General features: G+C 34.8%; 2 protein-coding genes and 1 long non-coding RNA gene across 4 annotated transcripts in view; 1 reads left to right on the top strand and 2 right to left on the bottom strand.

Moving 5' to 3' along the window:
• ap1s3a (adaptor related protein complex 1 subunit sigma 3a) overlaps positions 1-1,576 on the bottom strand; it is a 6,288-nt gene extending 4,712 nt beyond the window's left edge. The window contains exon 1 of the mRNA XM_016462537.1: positions 1,523-1,576. The gene's annotated coding sequence lies outside the window, so the exon portion shown is untranslated. The remainder of the gene's footprint in view (positions 1-1,522) is intronic.
• LOC107670134 (dehydrogenase/reductase SDR family member 12-like) overlaps positions 1,526-11,327 on the top strand; it is an 11,024-nt gene continuing 1,222 nt past the window's right edge. Inside the window, exons 1-9 of the mRNA XM_016462647.1 lie at positions 1,526-1,612; positions 5,221-5,354; positions 5,785-5,867; positions 6,142-6,237; positions 6,854-6,935; positions 7,067-7,128; positions 7,198-7,302; positions 8,057-8,147; positions 8,484-8,621. Coding sequence (XP_016318133.1) covers positions 1,557-1,612; positions 5,221-5,354; positions 5,785-5,867; positions 6,142-6,237; positions 6,854-6,935; positions 7,067-7,128; positions 7,198-7,302; positions 8,057-8,147; positions 8,484-8,621 — 847 coding nt within the window. The 5' untranslated portion in view covers positions 1,526-1,556. The remainder of the gene's footprint in view (positions 1,613-5,220; positions 5,355-5,784; positions 5,868-6,141; positions 6,238-6,853; positions 6,936-7,066; positions 7,129-7,197; positions 7,303-8,056; positions 8,148-8,483; positions 8,622-11,327) is intronic.
• The window catches only part of LOC107670135 (uncharacterized), a 5,352-nt gene continuing 1,188 nt past the window's right edge, over positions 7,164-11,327 (bottom strand). The window contains exon 3 of one of the 2 annotated variants that reach the window (XR_001632061.1): positions 7,164-7,233. This is a non-coding gene — a long non-coding RNA (uncharacterized LOC107670135). Of the gene's footprint in view, positions 7,234-9,859; positions 10,042-11,327 lie in introns of those variants that run through there. The other variant, XR_001632060.1, reaches the window with a different exon arrangement.

Genomic DNA, 11,327 nt, shown 5'->3' on the forward strand with positions numbered 1-11,327 from the left:
CATTCCTGAGCAAGCTCTGCACTGCTGCTGACACGATTCCGCAGCTGACTTCTCAGGAGGAGACGGTCCTGGCGCTTGCTGGACACTCTGGGACATCCTGAAGACTTCTATACTGCAGTCGAACCTCTCTCTTTGAAGTTCTTGATGATCCGGTAAATGGTTCTTTCAGGTGCAATATTCTTTGTAGCAATTTCCTTGCATGTGAGGCCATTTTGATGCAAAGCGATGATGGCTGCACGTGTTTCTTTGGAGGCAGCCATTGCTAACAAGAACACAATGATTGGAAGCGCTTCTTCCCTCCTTTTATAGAAATCAGTCTGCTCTTACAATCTAATTAGTATGATAGTGATTTCTCCTGACTAGTACTCATTCACACTTTCACATGTGCTGCTGAAGTGATTAATCAATTAATGTTAGCTGGTCATTTTGTGTCAGGATCAAAAAAACAGTGAAATATGTTTTTTTTTTGCGAAAAGTTCTTTTTTTTTTGGCCAATGAAGCTTTTAGCAATTATTTAAAATGCATCTGATCACTCTACACGATAATCTAGAAGCAATGTGAATAAACACCACAACCGCTCAAGCAGCAAACTTTGCAAAACACAAAACTGATGTCACTGCCAAAACTTTTGGCCACGCAAACACAAAATTTATGTCACTGCCAAAACGTTTGGCCACGACTGTAACGTTAGTGATATGGCAAATGTCAGATCACCTCATTTTGAACAAATTTGCCTCAAGAACCAGCTGTCAATCAAATCGCGTTTAATTGTTTGAGATTATTAAACAAACAATTTAAGTGAACTACCTGGATTTGTTTCCCCTATCAACCTCGACACAAAAATGTTCAACTTTATTATTGATTGCTATAACAGGGTCATTTAGAATAGGTGTGACCAAGTTTAAACAAAAGCCAACAATTCCTAAGCGAATAAACCAATTTCCAACCAATCAGAAATTGTAACTTGCAACATGATTCTAAGGCTACATGCAAAATTTTATGGAGATCGGGCAATAGCTAGGTGGGGCTATATAACCCCATATATTATATGTTATTAAATAATATATATTTTGATGGTAAATTAGCTTAAATTGTCTTTTTTTAATCTAGACTGTTACAGTCTAGTAGTTTAATAACGCGTAAGATTTTAACGCATGCGCAAAAGCCTGAAAAGACGCCATACTGAATTTGATTATTGCCTAAGCAATAGGCTATTTATATAATTACTACTAATAATAGGCCTATAACATACATTGTTGTACTATTATTAGTATTATTTATATTGCAATACTGTCATTAAATAGACGATCTTATATATTCTTAACTATTATCAAATTGTCAACTAAAGCAGACACAAACTAATTGCTTTGACACATCAGCAGTCTGACACTCGGAGGCATGTTATGTCTATTATTACCGGTAGAGGGCATACAGTGTTAAACCATCGGTGAGTGGCGTTGATATACGTGCACTCATGTGACCCCGGCGCCGGTTAAAAGCACCGGCGAGCATCCACGAGCACAGCGGGCGACCTGAGCGACAGCGCGGGTGTGAGAATGTCTCTGTACCGGAACTCAGCATGGTTCCTCAAAGGACTCACCGAATTCACCAAGTAAGAGCTGCACTGCTTCAGAAATATCACAACACCTTATTACAGCATTAACAAACATAATGCTTTAATAATGCACATTGAAATATATAATAAATAATATAATATATGTTGCATAAAGGATCATGCAATAGCCTATTTAACGTAATATTTAACATCAATAATTATAATGTTAAATATTGCATGGGTCAGATTACTACATCTACTACATCTGTTTCTCTCACATTTTTAAAGCATTTTTTTGTACATTAAAATATTAATTGTGCATTTATTAGTTTGTACTCATTTATAGGAGTTTGATTAAAGATTATGTGTGATGGGGGCTGAAACACAAGTAACAAATGGTTCTGACCTTAAATTTTAATTTTAATTGATCAAAATATTTACAAATGTCCAGCATTTGTCTGCAGGCCTACTTGGATTTTTACTCCCATGTAGAAATATTTAAATGTAGTAACTAACCCTGATATGATTGAAGAATTATTAAATTATAAAAAAAAAAAAATGTTAACTTAAAAACAAGGAACAATTTGTTTTTCTTCAAAAATATGCATTACAAAAGTGTTGCACATCATAAACACAATGACAACATAAATTATGGTAAGGGTCAAAGGTGATCACTCATGCTTAAAATTGAAGAATTATTAAATTATAAAAAAAAAAATTTTTTAACTTAAAAACAAGGAACATAATTTGTTTTTCTTCAAAAATATGCATTACAAAAGTGTTGCACATCATAAACACAATGACAACATAAATTATGGTAAGGGTCAAAGGTGATCACTCATGCTTAAAAAGTCAGTTTCTAACATCTGCAAAACTAGTATATTTAGGCTATTTATTTTTTCTGAGCTCAGTGGCAACACACTAACGCTTGTGGCTTTTTGTTTTCCAAAAAATTCAATTTCATATACATTCTTATAAATTATTGGGAGTCAGAAAAACACTCAAACGGTCTCAGCTCACGTCTGTTGTTTATCCTTCAGTGGTTTCTGCATCTGTGTTTTTTTCCTCCTAATACATTGTCACCCGGGTCGACCTCTCACGTCCCACAATAGGACACACATCACCCTTAACAGTGTATGCATTTACCGAGAACAGCTCGATTCCCCCGGCACCTCCTCGCTCCTCTCATCCCTCCGCCTGGCCTGGCACGCGTGGACAAAGCCAGTCTTTGAGATCGGGTCAAGGGCACGAGCGCCGCCGATACCAGGAGCGGTGCTATCAGAGGACGCACTGATAGTCCGCTCTCATTAGCTAAGCGATGACGCAAAGTGGCACATTAGGACAGGGCATCTTGAGTGGTTTTGCTTCAGGACGTTAAGTGGCGAACGAATACAGAACCTAATTTTGTATCCTACAAAAATCAACACTGAAACACATTCCCAGCTAACAGGAAATGTTCTCAGAAAATCATTAATCTAACATTTCTAAAATGACGCTTCTTGTTACTTTGGAATATTCTCAGAACATCTGGAAACATTTCCATGTTTTCAAAATGCTAAAATGGAATGTTTCCCTTGATAGAATTTTCTCAGAACCCTAACATTCTGCCAAGGTTCTGTCGAAGGTATAAACAAACGTTCGTCCAGTAACATTAATGGTTAGTTCAAAGTTATCTGGTCTTTAATAATGTTCTCAAAATGTTAGCTCAACAACATTATCTGTGCATCATTCATGGAATGTTTTTTCAGAAATGTTTTTGCTGAATGTTCATACATTTTGAAAATGTTGCCACTTGTTTCAAAACGTTCAAATAACATTCAAAAGTAACATTAACAATGCTTTCAGAACTGCTCTACTTTTCTGCCAAAGTTATAAACAAACGTTCTTACTGTAACTTTAATAGAACATTCATTCAAAGTTATCTGGTCAAAGTTAGCCTACACTGTAAAAAAAAATCTGTGACTTTTACGGTAAAATACCGGTAGCTGTGGTTACCAGAACTTCACCGTAAAAAATATGGTAGCAACATTTTAGGTTTTACAGACTTAACTTAAATTCACAATAAAATACCGTATTTCATTAACTGATGTAATGTTAATAAACCAACATATTGAAGTACTAATATCTGTTTTGAACCATTGTAATGCACTGATAACCACCAAAAACTGGTGGTGATGAGAAAGTCATGAACCAAAGCTCATCACAAACAGCTTTTCTACGAGCTGAGGGCAATATTTATATATAGAAGGTGCACAGTGTCATTCACACAAACCCAGTGACACACATGATACTGAAATAATGCAATAAACATTCATTTAACAACATTAGATGTAAGATTAAACCATAATGTACACAACTGATAAGAAAAAACTAAGAAGAACCATGTTATTTCAACAAAACAAACATTAAATATGAAGTGTCATGCAGGGAATTCTGGGAGTGTCAGTTTACTGTTTTTCACTGTAAATTATACAATGACTTTCTTTTTCACTTCCAAAAACCGTATTTTTAACAGTATTTTACTGTAAAATTACATTAAATGTAATTACATTTATTCACCGAATATAGAATGGAAACTTACTGTTAACCAGTTAACAGGTTTTTACTGTAGCATTTTTACAATCTTTTACTGTTTAAATCACAATCATTTTTTACGGTGTACGTCGTTCATGGAATGTTTTTTTGTGAAACGTTTTAGTTGAAAATTCGTCTAAATGTTGCTACTTGTTTCAGAATGTTCAGAGAACATTCAAAAGTAACATTTCCATGTTTGTGAAATTATAAAATGGACTGTTTCCTTCGCGGAATGTTCTCAGAACTTCCCCAGTGTTCTGGGAAGGTTCTCTCAAAGTTCACTCAAAGTTATAAGCAAACGTTCTTCCAGTAACGTTAATAGAAAGTTTGTTCAAAGTTAACGGGTCTTTATTAATATTCTCAAAATGTTAGAACAAAACAATATATCGAAACATTTTAGTTGAATTATTTTTTAAATGTTGCTACTTGTTTCAGAACGTTCAAAACTAACGTTAACGTAATGTTTGCAAAATGACTGAATGTAATATTCTCAGAACTGCCCTACCATACTGGCAAGGTTCTCTCAAAGTTCACTCAAACATTCTTTCAGTAACATTAATAGAAAGTTTGTTCAAAGTTATCGGATCTTTATTAATGTTCTCAAAATGTTAGCATAACAACCTTAACTGTACATCGTTTATGGATTGTTTTTTTTCTGAAGCGTTTTAGTTGAATGCTCATCTAACATTTTTTTTAAGTGGTGCTACTTGTTTCAGAATGTTCAGAGAACATTCAGAAGTAGCATTCACATAATATTTGTAAAATGATCAAATTAAATGTTCCTTTAATGTTCACATTGCCAAGAAAAAAAATAAAATTTTTAAAACATTTTAAAAATTGATGTTTTGAATGTTTAGGGAACATTCAGAAATAATGTTTCCATAACTTGGCTAAAAGTTCTTAGAACATATTTTGTTAGCTGGGTTCTTCCATTGCCATGTCCTTCATCTTAAAATAGTTTGATGTCAAACAGTTCAAAGCATGCAAAAAGTGAACTAATTAGTTAACTGAACTATCTAGCAGTGTTTTGAGAAGTGCGTGCGAAGGTAACCCCGTGACATCTCAAGACTAATTAAATGTGTGTGTCTCAGGGGGGCATTTCTGTCAGCGTCTAAAAACTTTGTTGAGAAGGACCTAGAGACGTCAGTGGCGGGCCGATCCTTCATGATCACTGGAGCGAACAGTGGGATCGGGAAAGCCACTGCCATGGCCATCGCCAAGAAAGGTGCGTGCGTGTTGGAGAAAATCAGCAGTGGCTGGTAACTTAAACAAGTGTGTGCATTATTAGAAAATAGAAACTAACCTGGTGTTTCATGGTGTACTTATGTTCTTCAAATGTTTTCCATATGTTTGCATGAATACAGTTGCCCTCACAATTATTTGGAAATATTGGTCACACAAAAACATGTTCAAATGTCATTGCATTAGATAACAAAACCCAGAATCTGCAAACAAATGATGCTAGACCTTCACGTTTCTTCATGGTTGCTTTACTCGTGCTCTGCATTTATCTAAATTTATGCATATTATCTCATTTGATTTGTCTGCATCTATGCATTTATCTAAAGCAATGACATTCCAACATTTCTAAGCGTTTTTAAGTCTCCAAACACTTTTGGGTCGCAGTGTAACCTCTGTTGTCCCTCTTCTTCAAGGTGGTACCATCCACATGGTCTGCAGGAACAAGGACAAAGCAGAAGAAGCCAGGGCAGAGATGGTCAAGGAGTCTGGAAACAAAGTATGAGTTAATATTGGAATGACTGGGATTGTTGGCCTGCAGTTTAGTAGTTAAAGGAGCTGATTGTAACAAAGATGGCTTCCACCATTGCACCTGCAGTAAAAATGAGAAAGCAGCTGCTTAATGAAGAATAATGTAGTAGATTGCATGTTTCTATTTGTACAAAACTCCACTGAATCATTGAAATGACCCATTTATTTATACACACTGTCTGTTTCCAATGCAAGATGGTCTAGTAAAATACCTGACCTTTGGCCTCTGTGTCTGGCTGCAGGAAATCTATGTGCATATTTTGGATCTTACTGAGACCAAGAAGGTGTGGGAGTTTGCAGAGTCTTTTAAGAAAAAGTACAAAACTCTCAACGTCCTGGTGAGGCTTTAATATTGCGTATACACTATTGCTCAAACGTTTGGGGTCAGTATGATTTTTCATTCGAAATTGATGCTTTTATTCAGCAAGAACATTATATTGCTCAAAGGTGACGGTAAAGACATTTGTATTGTTACAAAAGATTTTTTTCTATTAGATTTAGATTTTATTTCAAATACTGTAAATGCAGTTCTTTTCAACTTTCTATTCATCAAAGAAAAATAAAATGTATCACAGTTTCCACAATAATATGAAGCAGCACAACTGTTTTCAACACTGATAATCAGAAATGTTTCTGAGCAGCAAATAAGAATATTAGAATGATTTCTGAAGGATCATGTGACACTGAAGACTGGAGTAATGATGCTGAAAATTCATCTTTGATCACAGAAATAAATTACATTTCAAAATATATTCAAATAGAAAACATCTATTTTAAATTGTAATAATGTTTCACAATTTTACCCTAATTTTGATCAAATAAAAGCAGCCTTGGTGAGCATGAGGGACTTTTTTTCAAATCTTACTGACCCCAGACGTGACGTTTTTTTGAATGGCATTAGCAGCCAACTGAAGGAATGATCATTTGGTTGTTTGATTGGATTGACTGTGACAGATCAATAATGCCGGCTGTATGATGACTAAGAGGGAGGTGAATGGTGAGGGTTTGGAGAAAAGCTTTGCAAGCAACTCTCTGGGTAAGTGAGCAAGCAAACAAACAAAACCAGCTCCTCAGGGCTAGAAGTCTTTTCTACTAACTTTATAATAAATAACATCTTTAATGCCTTAGCAGACTGTTTTCACCTGATGTCTCTGTTGTGTTCGTCAGCCGTGTACATCCTCATCAAGTGCCTCATTCCTCTGCTGGAGAAGAGCCCTGACCCCAGAGTGGTGAGTAAACCAGAGGCTGAGAGCGACAGACGGAGGTCAGACGGTCACCATCTCTCTCCTCTCTTTCAGATCACAGTATCATCCGGTGGGATGCTGGTGCAGAAACTGCGAACGGGAAACCTGCAGTCTCAGAGAGGCAGATATGACGGCACTATGGTGTACGCACAGAACAAGGTATATATACATACACACAGAGAGTGGAAAAAAAGCTTGTGTCCACATACTGTACAGAAAAACTATTTATGATGGCATATGCTAGTTTAATCATTTATGTTATAGAGTTCATTGTTAGATTACAGTTCCGTGAATTGTAACTACAGTTTGAACATTTTTAGGATATTCCAGTTTTACGATCAAAGTCTCTTCAAGGCTGCATTTATTTGGTTACAATTTCAGTAAAAACAGAAAAATTGTGAGATATATTTCTGAATTAAAATAGCTGATTTCTATGTGAATATATGTTAAAATGTAATTTTTTCCTGTGATCAAAGCTGAATTTTCAGCATCATTACTCCAGTCTTCAGTGTCACATGATCCTTCAGAAATCATTCTAATATTCTGATCTGCTGCTCAAGAAACATTTTGGATTATTATCAATGTTGAAAAACAGTTATGCTGCTTCTTATTTTTGTGGAAACAGTGATACATTTTTGTCAGGATTCTTTAATGAAAAGAATAGATTTTAATTGAAATGGAAAGGTCTTTACCATCACTTTTGATCAATTTAATGTACCCTTGCTGAATAAAAGTACTAATTTCTGTCCCCAAAAAATCCTACTGACCCCAAACTTTTAAACAGTAGTGTAAAATTACTGTAAAAAAATATTCAAGACTTTACTGTTTCACTGACTTCAGTAGCTGTTTATAATGTCAGTGATTCTCGTGCTATCAGAAATGACTTCTATGTACTTCTTTCTTTGTGTTTCAGAGGCAGCAGGTGGTGATGACGGAGCAGTTTGCTAAAGCTCACCCCAACATCCACTTCTCTGTGATGCACCCTGGATGGGTCGACACGCCGAGTAATTGCAAATGCAGTTTTTTTATATCATAAATTTAAACTGTGCATAGATGCATTTTCAAAAAGCTACATGGAATCTTTTTATTTAAAAAAAACTGAGGAAACTGCAAAAAATATATCACCTAAAACATGCAGTTTCCGCCAGACTTACATATTTACCTACAAGTTTGACATTGCTGATTTGTCAAATAACATTTCCAATGTTACATTTTCAATTTAATGCATTGGATAAAAGCGTCTGCCAAATGCATAAATGCAAATATTTCATTAACATTTATTCAGACTGATTTGCTTGTGTCTGATCTTGATGGTTTCATTCTTGAATCTCATTCTTTAGCCATTGCGAATGCGATGCCTGATTTCCACAGCTCTATGAAGGAGCGTTTGCGGACACCGGAGCAAGGGGCCGATACGGTCGTGTGGCTCGCTGTCTCTGAGGCGGGTGTCAAGAATCCCAGCGGGCATTTTTTTCAGGGTGAGCAAACACACCCCCACACAAGCGCACACACTGGCTGTGCTCCAAAACCTAGTGAGCCGCCTTGCTGTCCACATAGGCAGCAAATTAAACCTCATCAGTGACAGAAAGCAACTGTGTGTGCCACAAAAATGTTGAAGCACACGGGAGCCACAACAGAGCTGCATTAACATGTTGCTAAAGTATTACTCTAATTTGCATAAAAGTACATGATGCACAAATATTGAATTTTTAATATTAGATTAAGCAACATTTTAATATTTGTTTTTAGGTATTAAATTGTTCACTTTTTTGTTAAATATTAAGGCAGCATTGCACCTTTCGCAAAGACAGTGATCTCAGAATGCATTGCAATAATTTGGGTGAAACAATTAATCCAAAATTGCTTGGAAATATTCTGATTTTAGTACTTAAAATCATGAATAAAACATCTGTGTAATTAGAAATTATTATTTTACACAATATTTGTGCATGTTATGTATCTTAAGAGTATGCTATGGAAGCTTATTTTCACCATGGAAGAAAAATATAAAAGCCAATTTTATCTCAATTTAGACTGTTTTTCTCAGAATTTCAAGCTTTTTTCTTGCAATTGCAATTTATAAACTCATATTCTGAATTTACATCTTGCAGTTTTACCTTTTTTCTCAGTACATCTCACAATTCTATTTCCCCCCCAAAAAATTTCAGACTCCTGACCCAACCCCCTGAGCTGAAAATTCAGAATTGCTACATGTAAATTTAGAATTCTGAGGAAAAAAGCCAGAATTGTGAGTGAAAATCAGAATTCCAAAAAAATATCAAAATTGCAAGATGTAAACAGAATTCTGAGGAAACAAAGTGAGTAAATTAGAAATTTAGAGAGTAAAAAAAAAAAGTAAAATTAGAATTCTGAAAAAAGTCAGAATTACGAGATGTCAACATAATTCTGAAGTCAAAAAATAAGAACTGAGAGATGTAAAAATAGAATTCTTAAAAAAAGATGAACTCAGACTTCTAAAAAAAAAAAAGTCAGAATTGCAAAATGTAAACTAGCAATTATGAGAATATAACTTGCAAATGCAAGATATTAACATGCAATTCTGAGAAAATAAAGTCTGGATTGTGAGATATAAATTTGCAATTACCTTTTTTAAATATTTTTATTTCATGGCAAAAATAAGCTTCCAGAGTTTCTACATTAGCATAGCAACATGCAAAAGTCAAATAGGAATCAATTGTGAGTTGATGTTCCTGTGCCATTTATGTGTCAGTGTAGTGTTCTAAATCATTCACTTATTAGGCTCCATGTCAGTTAGGATGCTCCCTTAGAAGGCAGCGGGCAGTGAAGCAGCGCTCAAGGTTTTGGAACCGAGCTGCTGTCTTTCTCTCCATCTTCTCCAATAAGGCATCCATCTGTTTCCATATGAAACAAGTGCGCCTTTCAGGAGACAGAGAATGGATGAAAGACGCTGATGAAAGCAAGAAAGCATGAGCAGTAGAGAGAAGATGAGAGTACAATGAGTGTACAAAGAAAGATTGGACAATGAAAATGAAAGAGAGGAACGGAGGATGAAAGGAGAAGGAAAGAGCGAGAAAGATCAAGAAAGAGAAAAGAGAGTTGGCGGAGCTTCTGTACCAGACACGGCACCAAACAGACCAAACAGTCACTACTCTGACTTTAAGGCTAGACTACTGGTGAATGAGATATCACTATACTTTTATGAATCACAGTACATTAAGAACATGTTTTCTGAAATTAAAATATGCTAATGAGAAATCAGATCATTAAATATGCACTAACTTGCATATATTTCAAGAATAGAAATATGAATATTAAATAATGCAAGTTTTTTTTTTTTTTACAGAGAGAATTTTGGATTTATCTTAAGCGCTCATAAATCAGAAAATACTGTCAACAGCCAGTAAAATAAAAAAATCATATTTTAGGCATAAAATGTTATCAGGTGAATTATATGAATTATATGAACAAACCCCTCTGTAAAAACCTTCAGTATATAGATAAAACTGTACATTTTGGTGTATGTAAATACTATCGAAGTAAAGAGAAAATTATTTTGAGAAAATGGCCTTTAAAGATATGCATTGTAGGTGAGATCTACAGATGCAAATGAATAAAATACACTGAAATGTGTATTTTTTATGTTTTTTTTCCACTAGTCTGAAAGAAAACACATTAAAGGCAAAATCTCAAAATTATGGAAGCCCATTTCCGCCACTAAATAAAAAATAAAACAAGGTAATTGTGACTTTTTATCTCACAATCCTCAGAATTGTGTGATATAAACTCGCAATTCTGACTTTATAACTCGCAATTCTGAGAAAAAGTCTCATAATTGCGAATGTACATCTCGCAATTCTGACTTTATAACTCACAATTGTGTGTTATAAAGTCAGAATTGCAAGATATAAACTCGCAATTCTGACTTTTTTTGTCGCAATTGCGAGTTTATATCTCGCAATTATGACTTTTTTTCTCTAAAAAGTCGCAATTACCTTGTTTTATTTTTTATTCAGTGGCGGAAACTGGCTTCCATACAAAATTAACCAATTCCTGGAGAAAAAAAGAAAAGAAAAAAGAACAATGCTTTTGCCGGTAGTGTCTTGCCTTAAGGTCTCTTTCTTCTCAAAGTAATAGCAAAATAATAATAATAAATATATATATATATATATATATATATATATATCTCTCTCTCAAGCGTAGCT

The sequence above is a fragment of the Sinocyclocheilus anshuiensis genome, unplaced genomic scaffold (assembly GCF_001515605.1).
Source record: "Sinocyclocheilus anshuiensis isolate Anshui unplaced genomic scaffold, SAMN03320099.WGS_v1.1 scaffold48, whole genome shotgun sequence".
NCBI classification, from domain to species: domain Eukaryota; kingdom Metazoa; phylum Chordata; class Actinopteri; order Cypriniformes; family Cyprinidae; genus Sinocyclocheilus; species Sinocyclocheilus anshuiensis.